Raw genomic sequence first — 14,635 nt, 5'->3', positions numbered from 1 at the left:
TTATGACGAGCACACCGTTTGTGTCTTTTGTGCTCTTTAATTTACATTTACATCAATGGACCTACTAGTAGCGGAACATATGAGCTCTTTTTTACCAAGTTCTATGAGAAAACCATTCTCTTTTACTAAGTTCTATGAGAAAACCATACTGAGAAGGTTTTTTCAGAAAAACATCAAGACATACTCAAGGAGGCAGGGAATGGATGAAACACATGTCATCATTTTATAGCATCTCGCGACTCTCATCCAAAGTCCCTAAATTGATGTTGTTGCCTACTGTATGAGAGTGACGAAGATGCCATAAGATGATGATGTATGCTTCATCTATTCCCTTGCCTCCTTGTGCATGTCTTGAAGTTTTTTCTAGAATACTTTCCCAATATGTTTTTTTTTTTTCCATTCGTGCTTGGTAAAAGAGTTCGATCTTCCACTACATTCAGAGAAATAAAAATGTCTATCAATATAAATATAAATTAAAGAGCACAAAAGACAAATAAGTTGAACAGACTTGGAACCTTTGCAGTTCCCTCCACAAAAGGAAAGCTGTGGACATCCTGGTGCCCGTTCTACTATTGCACTCACCAAGCTATGGTACTCTGTCCCAATTGTCTCAATACTGTGTGTTGAGTAGTCTACGCATCTCGACATTCCATGCTTTCAGGGTTGCCATTACCAATTCTGACGTGAAATCTGCTTCCCACAGCAATTCTGGATGATGCTCAAGACATATAGTTCAGATATTTCACAATGTACAGCGACAAGACAGTAGTTGAAGTCAAAAGAAAATTGAGTATTTGGGTAGTTGTCAGATGGATCTTCATCTCGTTAAGTGCTACACTTGCCAGTGTGTAATTATACAGCAACTTCAATTCTCCGATCCTCTTACCTAAGCTGCACATAACATTGGATAAGCAATTTTCCCAAAGACGAAGAATCAAAAAGTTAGCTTTCACATTAGAGCCATCTTCTTATGTATATAGTAGTTGAGAAGAAAATGATGGACACAAGAATTTGATTGAGAAAGCAAACTTGGCTTGAAAATCAAAAGACATGCATTATACTATTATAGATCCATAAACACACTAGTCATGAGGCAAAAAAGAGTTAATGTTCGACAGCATTTTAAAGATTCACCAAATGGATAGGTATCCTTTAGACTTTGAATTGAATTAAATTGAGTCGTATCATAATATACGAACAAGAGCCGATCCATATCAATAACTAGGATTTTAGAGGAATAAACTGAAACTGTCATTTTATACTTTCAGTTAAGAGATCTATATTCTTGGATGAAATAATGTCCTCATGTAAAATGGCAAGTTTGATAGATATTGACACATATTCAAACCCATCATAATATGAATTGTAATTGTACACATTAAGGAACTCTCAGCCACAAAATCAAGAAACAAAGTCAATCAGGTTAAAACTAGGCTTCATTTATTTCGCGGAAAATGTGATGTTTTCGGAAAATGATTTACGGTGTTTGGCTGAAAATTAAAATAAATTAGAAAACAATTTCCACACAGCCTACTGGACCAACTAGGAGTCAAGTAAGATACGAGAGACATCTCAAACCATAGAGTCAAGGATCAGGGACTTGATCACAATAATTATGTAACTAGTGCCCTTTCGGTACTCTAACTTGGTAATCTGTTACCTAAATGATTCAGGCCGTCTTTGACCATTTTGTTAACTTATGCCACTAAATGATGTCCATGCATGAGTGCGCAATCAAGAAAGAGTAAACAAACACAATCAATATGACAAAAAGTAAGGTCAAAGAAAGTAAACCCAGTGAAGTAATAGGCAAAGAATCTACATGGTTCATTATTAAAACCCAGGACAGCAATTTGAGTCCAATTTTTTTGTCCAAAAGGTGAATATATCTAAACCTAGGCTATATCAGAGGTAACTAAAACTCAGCTACATCCAGCACTAAAACTTAACAACTTAATCAAGACCTAACATTTTTAAATCTTTTCGAATTTTTAATTAATTTTCTACAAATTATAATTCCGAAGCACACCCTCCTCAGTAACCACCATGAGAATCACCAAATTGTGGAGGTACCAAAACAAAGCAAACATGTAGGCATGCAGATCTCAGCGACCATGGTGAATACCTCGAAGAAAACTCACCTAGCAATCGATAAATCGATTTCTAACTGGTAACATAAATCAACTCATTTTCAATTTCAACAATGGCATAAAGTATTTCGCATTCGTGCATCAGAGGCATTTTGTCAGCATTTTGTCAAACACATCACAGGCGTTCTGTTGAGGATTTGAACCAAGCGTGATGAACTCTGGTTATATGCCAAGTCCATACGAGATCGGTTATAAATTTGCACAATCACTGACACAAACTCGAATGGAGCCGAGTCAATCATAATCTGTAACATGCCATCTCGGTTCCTAATCTTCACGAAAAACAGGGTGTGACAAAGAGGGATTACCTGGTTTATCGGCGGTGTCGAAAAACACGGGTTCGCTGCCGCGAAGCAGGGGAGAGAAGGTGCGGCACCGAGATGGCGAGAAACGACGGCAACAATGGCTAACCGCGTGGAGGCGGCGATGAGCGTCGACGAGTAGCGACGAACGGCAGGCGAACTTTCAGGCGAAACACCATAGAAACCTCCGAGGCTTTTTGTTCTGGCAGTGTATTTTTTCTCTTTAAGTCCCCCTTCGTTCTCTGTTACGTCTTTCTTCCTCGGTAAACGTCGCCCTGAACGAGAACGAAAGAGGACAAAGAATCCGAGAGCGACTAAGAGAGAGGACAGTCGGGAATCACCGGGAGGAGCTGAGACAAGCGGCGGTCGCAGGTTGAAACGGTGCTTGCGCGGCTGGCGGAGGCGGAGGCGGAGGCGTGTGGGAGAGTAAAAGGGAAGAGTGGGAGAGTCTTGAGTGTGAACAAAAATTGGATCTTGGCGAGAGCCCTTAGTGCCGCCGCCGGCATCCCCCACTCCCCTTTTTGTTTTTGCTATTTTCTATATTGTACTTTTATAAGAAGGAAAGCTTTTTTTTTAATTTTTTTGTCGAATAAGAAGAAAAGCCTTTTTTTTTTTTTTTTTTTTTGGGTCGAAGAAGAAGAAAAGCTTGAATTGTCGGCAAAAGCTCGACACCACATAATCAAACAAGTAACATGCCTTCAATCGAGGAGCGAGATGATTAAGCAACTCGATCTCTTCCTTCATCAGAATAAAGCACAACAAAGCATCTAAACGTTTAGGGTTCAATTAAGACAATTGAAAGGTTTGGGATAACCGACATTCATTGTTAGTGATTTTTTTTTATCAAAATTGACCTAATAAATTACATTGACAAATCGTTAAAAATTTTAAGACTCAATTAACACAATTAAAATGTTTATAACTAAACCGGCACAAATGTATTAAGTTTAGAAATTTTTTAACACTTTTGACGTGATGCAAGGCTTGGGTTGTCATTGGGTATTTTTCTTATATTATCTGTTTTTGTTATTTTTTTTAATTTGATTTTCATTCTTTTCCAAGAATCAAATTAAAATTGTTTATCAAAATTCAAGTATAAACACGAGCCCACGTGTGTAACACTAACTCAATGCAATTGCTTTCTCAAGTTGGCTGTGATTGACTTTTTGGCTTCTGAGCACAGTCGAGCGCTTTAAGAGTGACACCCCGTGAACTATTTCCAGACTAAGAGTCAAAACAGGTCCTAGGAATAAGTTAAAATGGACTGAGTATTTGCAATGGGAAGCGTATCCATAGATGTTTTGCTGAAGAGAACAGTTGACCAATAATAGTACAGTCTCTGGATACCAAAACTAGATGTGTCCATGAACTGAAATCAACAATATGCCAAATGTAAGACAACCGTCTTAATTGAATTTGAGAGTTCAGCAGTGGTAATTCTTGTTGCCTCGTTGAAGATACGGCTACAAAACAAATGAGCTTGTGATGCCCAGGACAAACTACAACTACACAAATACAGAAAGGAACGGAGAGAGTGGCTTCTCAATTATTTTGAGGGCCTTCCTTTATGCGACAAGAAAAGGTACTTTGAAGCTTACAGATGAAAGAGATACGGAACTGAAAACATTTATTTGGGCAACCCAGTTTTAGGGTCGATAAGAGCCTGGCTTTTGTCGGAGAGCTCAACCGGACCCCTCCCAGGTCTTGTGCAGATGAAGTAGCTAACTTCGCCTCTGTTCTTCTGGGCGGGGATCTTATCCTTGATCTCCGGAGGAGGTGGCAAAGCTTCCACATCATTTATCCCTTGGATACCGGCATCTTTCAGGATTGACTTGTCACCAAGAACGTAACTGCAGATAAAGAGAACCCACGTGATTAGTAATCAATTCCCAAACCTCTTTGAATCTTTCAGAGAGAACGATGACACGATGACTTTGTTGAAGACTAGAGTGTACCTGTTCATGTCAGTGTCTGCGTTGGGAGGGAAGTAGTATAGCAGTCGCTGAAGTAACAGCGAAGCCGCCTTTCTATTGCGTGCGATAAGAACCGCATTTGGCCCCGCATCAAAAGTGTATGCAACCTGTCATATTTTCCAGTATTAGCCACTTTCTCACCGAGTAAAGGCATTTCAACTACTATGTCAAGGAACATATTAAAAATGCTGTACATACTTTGGCTTTTCCAGACCTTATCAGTGCAATGAATCTTATACTAAATCAACCTAATTAATACTGAAGCTAAAAGTCTTGCTTTCTAGGTATTACTGCATGGCCATCAGTACTGGAGGCAACTGGATGAAATTGAATAAAAAAAAAAAAAAGGAGTAATCTAATAAAGAACTGTTTGTCAAATCTAAAGAGATGCCTTGCCCTCCTAGAAGTATGCTATTTCAGAAACTGAAATGGCATTACAACTCAAAATATATGTAGTCATTCTGAAAAATATGAGACACCATTCAACTAGATTCGGAAGTAAAAAATCTTGATCGAGTAATGTATTGGCTTCTGAAAATATTTTATGAGATGAACTTGTTGAACCTCATCAGTTTTTTGAACACGCCAGAAAATTCCTCTCTGTCTTCAAGCATATACCATGATCGGTAGAAAGAACATTCAAGAAGCTATTTTTAAACAGCAATCTCCATAAAAAGCAGTTCCAGGTAACATTTATCATGTTTTCTGTGACAAGAATGTAGACACAAGCCTTAGAAATTTGCAGAAGTTACCATGACAATAATGATGCCAATTTCCTTGTTCTTTTCTGATCAATACGGACGGTTTAGAATTACATCAAACACCTACTATCTCAACATGCAAAGAGGAAGTGTCCAAGTTAAACTGCTAAGTACGCACAAATAGAATGATGATCAATAAGAATGTGCCTCTACTTAAGCTCGGTGCTGCAAACCCCCAGACAGAACTTAGATTTTATGATGGTAGAAAGATAGGACAATTTGAATACCTGAGGTGCTTCTTCTGAGCGATTCCATTTCTCAACACAGCTTATTATCCTGGAACATAGTGCCAAATATTTTTAAATGGAAAACAACACGCAGTTATCACAGGGAAGAAAAAGTATGGACAAACCAGTAAAAACTAGTAGCATGAATTTTAGTTGTCTAGAAAATGGGTATAACTTGCCTGTGGGATGTGTCATTCATGTAGAAAATTGGAGGACATGTATCAAGGCACACTGCATGGAACTGATTACTATCAGCACAGGTTAATCCTGCAAAAGATGCAAAGTCACGATTTTGAATGGCTTCTTCCATCTTTACAGTCCGCTTGGGCACCACCTCCTATTTCAATTAAAACATAGGAGAATGAGTTGGTGCGTAACTTCAGAACCTTGCAGAAACTTCAATTGAAAGCTTTTTAGTCAAAGGAAATGCTCATAGGATGCCTGGAAAAAAACACTAAATTCATTCTCGAAGAAGCTACAGAGTTGGAATGGCATGAGATTTCATAAATTTTTCTTATGCAGCTTATGAAATTCTCCAACCATCCAAAGAATTTTAAAGACATGAACTATTAATGACCACTTCATTGAAGGAGAAGAAGAGATACCTTTGCTCTATGTTGCAAAAGCAAACTTGTTTCCACACTTTCACGCATTCCTGAGGTGCTACTTGTTTCCTTTTGCCGGGAACTTACCTGACATGACCATGCAAAGACTGCATAAGATTGAGGACGCACAGGAATCATGGAGCAACAAAATTTATAAGTGTCTTATGTGAGTGTTGGATGAATGAAGGTTGTAGGATCATTTGAATCTATAGTAACCTAACGATAGGGATATGACAAAGATATAATCACTCATCAGATTTTCATGCTACCCATAGGAATAAAACTGTCTATTGAGTGCTCTAACAGAAAATCTAACTGTTGGATTGGAAAACCGCAATAAAATAATGTCAAGAGAGTGAGGGAATCTCCTACTGACGTTCATAAATAACACCACATGTACTGTACAGCAATGGCCAAGTTAAACTGAAGAACCAATGTATAAGACCATGCAGAGCGCAATTGATACCTGAATACACAGCAATATCTAAATTGCCGACAAAATACATAACAAGCAGAAATGACGAGTTCTCAAAAGATGCAAAACTGCATAAAAGAAAAATACAAGTAAATTAACAAGGGAAGTAATCCCACCGGGGAAGGTTATAAATAACAAATACAAAGCGCTAAGCAGTTATGAAAAAATCATGAAAGATCAGAGAAGTAGAAGAAAAATTAAATAAAGATCAACTTACAATCGAAGAAGAAAAGAAACTACAATGGTAACTTGAACTACATCAATGCTGTCGTAACAGACAATTCTATCATAAACATATAAGGCTCAATCAATCAACATGCCAAGGAAGAATAAATCCAGACCAACAATCAAACTATAGGAAACGGAATGGAAGAGGATAGCAAGTTCTCAATTGAAAAAACGAGGTATGACTAATAGCCTCTTTGCTGCCTTTTGTCCCCTTAACGCTATATGCTTATTCTCTGCATTTTAAAAAATCAACTGGTAGGTCGCAAAAACATCACTAGTATAATAAAGAGGAGCATACCACAGCAATGATAATAACAAGTTCACCCCAGTGTTTTTCATCTGCCAGCTGAACAGCAAGGCTGTCACTTCCATTTTCCTCCTTAAAATCACCATATTTAACAATCAGAATCGCAGAGAACAATGTCTTAACAAGCTTTAACAGATGGAAAGGCATGACTTCATATCAAACTCACTTTCCCCATTATCCACTTTACAAATCCACCATATAAGCTGCGACAAGCACTACCTGAACCTTGCCTACATGTAGAAAGAACAATTATTTAGGAATGCACCAAGCTACCGCCCAACACACCAACTGAAAGATAGAACATACAGACAGAAGTGTCCACACACCTAGCAATAGCAGAGAGTTGGCTGTGATCTTCTTTAACATTCATTAACTTTGCAAGAGAAAACACTGCAAAAAGAGACAAAGAACAAATGAGTGAACTGTCCATTTTTATCCTAATAAAAGAAAAGATGTCATATATAATGTCAGGGCAAGAAAAAAATGTCGCCTACTAAAATATTAAGTGGAACCATAGATTCAGCATATGGGAATAAAAAATTCCAGTATACATCAACCAGATATAAGTCTAAGGAGCAATGATACTTCTAGAGACCCTTTCTAGTTTTGATCTATATCATGGGCATTATTGTAAAACCACGATGTAAAATAAATCCACCAATATATCTTGTTCTTTTTGTTTTCCTAGTTTATTGCACTTGACAATCTCTAAATATTACAATTACTCTGTCTTTTCTTAACCTATATGATTCTGTATTTTGCACGGATATTTGAGAAACTTATACCTAATTTTAGTGCTATAAATTAACCGAGTTTACGCCCAATGCAAACATGCAGCAGCGCACATATAAGCATCCACATATGGCATTTCTAAAGGCAATATTTGTGTTTTCCATTCAAGACTGTCGGATAACATCCATGTTGCCTTGTGTTTTGTTAAACAATGTTCTATACATATTCTTGCTCCTGAAACTCAAACTCAGCAGGGGAGGTAGATACAAATTGTTTGGGCTGGTGAAGGGTTAAATTTAACTGAAGCGCAAGGTCCTGCTACAGACCACTTCTTACACAAAAGTACGTCACAAAATTTGACCAGTTGGGACATTGACTCATGAAAGTATCCCAAGAACGACACTAGAGGGAATTGAGGAAAAAGATATGTTACCTAAACAGGCAAAGCCTGCAGCTGAGGAAGCTAAACCAGCAGCAGTGGGAAAATTGTTAAAGGAAGAAATATGGACGTGCAGTTTCTCCCAATCTTTCTTTGAAATTTTAATTCCTTTTTCCTTATTCTCAACATCAGTAGCTCGGGCCCGTATTTCTCTCAAGCAACTCTGAAATCTACCTCCAGAAAGAGATATCTCCTGAAATAACCAGAAAATTTTGTTATGTGCCGTAGATGGAAAAGTAGAAGAAGCATGAAAGAGAGTAAACAGGAGGAGAAATTAAACGCAGTGCTGTATTAACATCAAGAATCTAACTGCTTCGTCAACTGGCTTGCCACAGTCGTCTGGAAGATAAATAAATGATAACGCACTCGACAGAGCGACCAATATGGTCTTCCCAGCTATTTATTTCACATGAACAATCCAACCCTATCAAATCTAGTACAATCCATTCTGCAGCGGCTCAGTTCAATCTCAGCTAAATCAAGCACGTCTCTTTTCCTCGTCAATCGGTCCTCGTGCTAGCTTCAATAGCGACGCTTGTATCTACCAACCACCCCACTCCATTAGCGCGTGCAATTTATGGCCAACGTGAATCTAACTCCCCCTTACACGGTCTCAGCAACCACACACCCAATGAATCCACGAAAGACGAGAGGCGACGAATCGTACCTTGCCATTGAGCCACATGCGGTCCTGCTCGAAGCTGGGGCTGACGGCGACGGTGGTCGTCGTGCACAGATGCTCGGGATCCAAAGTCACGCTGATGCTATCGTTCACGGGCAAAATGAGGGATTCGTCTCGCTTTCCCCAATACTTGATCACCGCGATGTTGGTCGGCGTCTGCGCGGTCACCATCAGTATCCATTCGCCCGCCATCTCCGGGGAACGAGAGAGAACCGCAAGCGATCGCCCGAGTAGACGCCGGAATCAAATGACGGGAGGATTCCCGGTGGTGATCGGGGATTTTCTCGGGAAAGTGAGAGAGGAAATTGAGTGTGAATCAGATCTCGAAAGAGAAATGGGACAGAGAGTGCATGAGAGCAATGGAGAGTGGTTCTTATACACAGGGGGAAGGAGGAGGAGACAGCGAGTAGTGGGGCCCATAAAAACAACTGTTTGAATTGGTTGTTGGAAATTTGGAAATTTTATTTGGATTTTCTTTTTTGAGGTAGGCTGAAACTTTTGAACAACATTAAAGTCTTCAAACGTGACGTGGGACTCGGATAATAAAGGGCAACCTGCGTGGACGATCACCGGCATCTCGCGCCCGGTAACAATTTTATTTTTTTATTCTGTTTAAAAGATAAATTTGGAATATAAATCTATTTGCTAAAGCAATTTTATTTTTCTATTTTCAAATTAAATTTTTTGGTCAGAAATAAGAGATAGAAATATTCTACTTTTTTTTATTTTTGGGACAAAAACAAAAATAAGAATTATTTTCTTTGATTACTCTTTTTCTCTCTCGCGTGTGGTCTCTCTTGTATCCCCGCCACCCGTTGCCCACTATCGATCTCCCGTCATCGGTCTTCGATCCCGTCGCTAATTGCCCGCCACCGGGCTCTGGGCCCTAGTGCGCGCGGTCGCCACCATGGTCTCTTGTCCTTGGCCGCAAGTCTCGGGTCCTTGCCACGCGGCTCGGGTTTCTTGTCCTTGGTTGCCGTTCATCAACCAACTTTCGCTCACCGGTCTTTGGTCCCTCATCGTCATTTGCCCTTCGTCGATCTCCGATCCCTAGTTGTCATTCAACAACGACTATTCACCCGCCGCTGGTCTCCAATCCCAGGCCGCCGTTCACCGGCCATTGGCCGTCTGTAGGTCTCTAGTCCTTGGCGGCCGTTTGCCCACCGCCTACAATCCGTCGATCTCCGGTCCTCGATTGCCGTTTGCCCACCGCTAGTGGTCATTCGTCCGCCACCGATCTATAGTTGCTGTTCGCCCGCCACCTTTCACCGGTCGCCCAACCGTATAAATTTTATGTTGTTATCAAATGAATTTTTATTTTAAGAATAGAAATTTTATGTCAGTATCAAATGCATGTCTCTACTCAGAAATTTGTTCAATGAATAGAAATAGAAAATTTTATTTCCGATCGTAAATAAGGCTCGGAAAGAGAATAGTTGTCATTTGTGCCTAGTTGTTATTATAAGAATTTCACGTTTGTGAAAGAATTTTGTTGAAAGCTTACATTTTTCAATGCAACTTTTTTTTTTGCTATTCGCTCTCTGAAAATTGAATTTTTACAATTAAGCATGTTTAATAAGTGTCTTAAAAACACTCAGTTAATAACGTGTGTGACTTATGGAGTCATATTAACGAGTGTCCCGTGCACTTATTTGAATAAAGTCAATCCACGATTTTGTTAATTTCAAAATACCAATTTTATTAACTAATCGGTGCGTTAAAAATCGTAGAGTTTCTTTAATAGGAACAAATACTTTTGACACACTCGTTAGCGAAGTTCTAATTTATATCTCTGGAGTTGCTTGTTCAAACATAATAATAGTCGAATTCCTTGTTGGAAATTATCCAAGAACTACATGGATCTAATAAACTCCTAATCGATGTGGTTTCTATTATACAAAATGACCAATATGAAGTAGCTAAATCTTTTATTTGCCATCATTTAATATGCCCTTCAGAAGTATTACGATTTTTTTTTTCCAATTTAGAGTGATATTTTAATTAAGCCCACCGCTAAAGATATTTTAGATGAATTTATGTTGCTAAGTTGATGCAGGAGTGCAAGTTAAGAATGATAAAACTAAGACATAGAATTGGGAAATTCCTAAGGTGCACCGGGTGCGATGTGGTTGTCTTAGGAAAGGAGGCTCTGATACCATGCTGAGAATAATGCAGGAAAAGAGAAATGGGTAATTTTCGTGTATTTCGATATATAGAAAATAGTGCATTGAGAGAGCCTATTTATTTGTTATATTAGATGATTATTTAAAGAAATCAAATGAGATATATATATAATCAAAATAGATATAAAAAGTCAAACGAGACATCCCGTATATCCCTGGAACATATTTAAAATACCTTTAAGACCCACAATGGTTTCGCAGGACAATGAAGAGAATATTCTTGGAGATGTCCACGGTCAACATAGTCCAATAGTGTAATCGAATTAAGTAGTGGCAAGACAGTCTCTTGTGTGGTAAAAGATAAAAGAGATTCTCTTGTTTGGATTTGATGAGTTTATGCTCTTTTAGTCATTGTTGGACCTTCTCATAAGCAATTATTTTTATCTTGTTATAGATCCGAGATGATTTCATTAAGGTTAGGACAGTATACCTCTCGCTCTCCTACTTCAATTTGCAACTAATTAGGAGTATATTAAAGCTAGTTTTGAGCCCTAATGGGAAATTTCGAAATATTTCCAGCTCCTGTGGAATCATGATTGCAGTTCATTTGTTCTTTCAAATTTTAGAACCGTAAAGTCTAAAACACAAAAGATAGAATAAAAAAAAAAACAAATGAAAGGGAAAGAATCAAGACTAATTTCTTTATTCATATTGCTCATGAAAAATGCCCTCAATTCTTTTTTATGGACAAATACAAGGCTAAATTCGACAAATCCGTGAGTAGATTTGGACTTCAGTCGATATCGCTCAATGATTAGAAATGTCAATAAATAGACAATTCCCTAACGACTCTAACTCACAACGCGATGTCTTCACCGTATCGTTGAACTCATAATCGTGAAAACGAAAAGTCGAAACACGGTCTTACTCACGAGAAAAACATCTTTTCTAAATTTTACTTGCTCATAAGGACATGTGAGATAACTTAACTAATTCATTTTAGAGCAGACAAAAATTTGTTCGACCGATACCAACGAGGCGTCGGACAAGTTAGTGAGACGTCCGGGCTTTAGACAGTTAAACTGATGAGGTTCCAAGTTCGACTCCCGGTGATCACGTATTGAGAGACTTACTTGGTGGTATTGGCAAAAACCTCCATCATCCCGATGAACAGTTCATTGCACGTGGAAAACCTCGATTATAAAAAAAAAAAAAATTGTTTGACCGATGAATGATTTCACACGATCATGTGCAGTGGACACAGCCCAATAAGGTAGGCAGCGTGCCATTTTCGCGATCCAACTATAAGTTTGATGGCAACAAGCAAGACATTTTGACAGTCTTAAGGAGAAGACAAAACGTGATTTTGACGAGCACGCCGTGCAGTGACGTTCTTCAACTTGTCGCCGTTTTGTACGAGCCGAAAAATGGTACGAGCGTGAAAATCGATGTCGAGGGCTCAAAGCATTGACTTTCATTAGATATCTCGTGCTCTTAATTGACTTTCTTTTTGCCATATGCGTAAAATCTAAATGAGCGATTTTAAACTTCATGCCGAAAAACATAAAAGACCCAAGAAAAAATTGCTCAACAATTCAGTCATGGAATATGAAATTTATTCACTGCCACTCTTATGACCCAATCCCGTTTCGTAGAGCCTAAGCCTTCAAAAGAAGTGCTTTAGGAATGAGTCTTGACTTACGAATCACTCAACAGAACATCTTTCATTCGATGTGGAATTTGAAATGTCGTGAGCCTCCCACTAAAAAAATCGGCATTCCCGTCGCTATTACTCGTATAATTAGCCAGGAGATAACTCATTTCCTACATTCCGCTCGAATTATTTGACAGCATATATATATAACCTCCCACTCAAAAAATCGGCATTTCCCACGAGTACCTGGAAATTAAGTTCAAAGACAGCCAGCTTTCTCATTAAACTAATAAACCAATCAATGCGCGAAGTGAGTAAGCCACCAGTTTTTCTAAGCATTAAATGTGGATGCCTACGAATCAAGGAAATCAAGTCGCCAACCATACTTGGGACCTCTCAAGTGCCTCATAACTCAAAAGCCCCCCTTTTAAACGTGCGAAAGTAACTGCGGTTGAACCAAATTCTGGTGCACAAAGGTCCCAGCTAGGGTTCCATGGGGGGCCTACTATTGATTCACCGTGCCATCATCCTACAGTAGTAGTACTTTCAAGATTCTAATATTCCACACTGGGATTTTTTTTTTTCCAAAAATCAGGGAACTTCCCATCCTGTAATTTTTGTAAATCTCTCGACCACTTTCCTGCATGGCGTCCGACGGCGAGATGTGATGTGAATTCTCGTGAGATCTCGACTAGCTTCAAAGCTATAACGGCATGAAATATCCAAGCCGAAAGGTCGATTCGAGCTTTCGGCTCGAAGAAAGATCAGTACATGTCTTCGGAGGTGAAGAAAGTATTGATCCTCAACGGTACAACAAGTCCATCTTCCACATTGCCAGGATAATCTGAAAGAGAGAAAGGACAGAAGCCGGCATCTTTTATTCTTGTAAGAGATGCTTTTGGCCAACTTTCCACCAACCTTGGTCGAGTCTCACTTGGCAGTCAGGAAAATATAAGGATACTCCAGCATCGTCAAATTCTGCACACTATAAGTCAACGGGAACAGCATATATATATATACTCAGTCAAATTAGAGCAGCCCGGCACTCCATTGTGGGCTTCCCATTCATTTTATGTTGACCACCTCTACTATAATTCAATATACACACGTGTGAAAACGCCAGAAGTTACACGTGACTACTCAATTTGACCAAATTTATTGGATTTTTTTTAATTTTATTTCTGTTGATTTAGTGGGTTCGAACATGATATTTACGATGGCAAGTATCGGGCCTCATTCCCTGAAAAACTCTCATACTTTTGGTCCAATCTTAATTTTGTCATGAACTTTATTTTTGTCTAAAAAAATTTTTCAAAACTTTCACTCTAGTCCCAAACATGTCTGCGCATCCAAAAATCACCACTAGTTTGTTTAAAATTACCAACATCATCATCGGCTAGAAATTCATCATGAGTAATCTCATATTTTCATCAACACCCTCACATTCGTATAAAACTATAACGACCTCCTGATGTTGATAGTCCTTAAGAAACCAGCGGCGATTTTTTGACAAGTGGGTAGATATAGGACTATAGTGAAAGTTGGGAGATTATGTTTAAACATAAAAAAAAAAAAAAATCGGGATAGAATTGAAATTGAAACTAAAGTTAGCATTTTTTTTTTTTTGGGAATAAGCCCGTAAGTATCTTCTTTCAAGGAATGTTGGGTTGGGCCACAAAATTTGGGTTTTGACTCCGATTGGCTTATCAAAGCTCAACCCCGTCAAGCCTTGCACATCGTCTTTTTTTTTTCCCTCCTTTGAGATTTGTAGTTTGGATGATTTTGAGATTGTCCGAGATCGTCCAGCGATCCAGAAGCACCCGACTAAAACGACAGGATCATGACAGCTCCCTGGCCATAACTTGTTACGATGTCTGCATAGGTCAACGACCACGAATGCTAACTCGTCAGGGCTTGTGTAATTGGATCCTCGTGACAAATCGCGCTATGTCTTTGATGAACATCCTCCGTGGTGCT

At 38.9% G+C, this 14,635-nt stretch overlaps 1 protein-coding gene across 1 annotated transcript; it reads right to left on the bottom strand.

The window, feature by feature from the left end:
• Positions 1–3,836: 3,836 nt before the first annotated feature.
• LOC115738264 (diphosphomevalonate decarboxylase MVD2, peroxisomal-like) lies at positions 3,837–9,241 on the bottom strand. Its single transcript, XM_030670850.2, has 10 exons — positions 8,867–9,241; positions 8,194–8,392; positions 7,355–7,418; positions 7,195–7,258; positions 7,020–7,100; positions 6,019–6,105; positions 5,593–5,750; positions 5,414–5,462; positions 4,408–4,532; positions 3,837–4,302 (listed from the first exon to the last, which is right to left on the bottom strand). The coding sequence occupies exons 1-10, from the start codon at positions 9,071–9,073 to the stop codon at positions 4,080–4,082; spliced, it is 1,257 nt and encodes a 418-aa protein (XP_030526710.1). The 5' UTR covers positions 9,074–9,241; the 3' UTR covers positions 3,837–4,079.
• Between the last annotated feature and the right edge of the window lie 5,394 nt (positions 9,242–14,635).

This window comes from Rhodamnia argentea, chromosome 8 (genome assembly GCF_020921035.1).
Source record: "Rhodamnia argentea isolate NSW1041297 chromosome 8, ASM2092103v1, whole genome shotgun sequence".
NCBI lineage: Eukaryota > Viridiplantae > Streptophyta > Magnoliopsida > Myrtales > Myrtaceae > Rhodamnia > Rhodamnia argentea.
The sequence above is the reverse complement of the archived record's forward strand: the minus strand, read 5'-3'. Positions and strand labels throughout refer to the sequence as shown.

Coding starts and splice junctions, on each gene's coding strand:
- LOC115738264 (XM_030670850.2), bottom strand. CDS start 9,073: ATGGCGGGCGAATGGATACTGATGGTGACCGCGCAGACGCCGACCAAC. Junction 7,259..7,354: donor CAACTCTCTGCTATTGCTAG/GTGTGTGGACAC, acceptor TTCTACATGTAG/GCAAGGTTCAGGTAGTGCTT. Junction 7,101..7,194: donor TAAAGTGGATAATGGGGAAA/GTGAGTTTGATA, acceptor GGTGATTTTAAG/GAGGAAAATGGAAGTGACAG.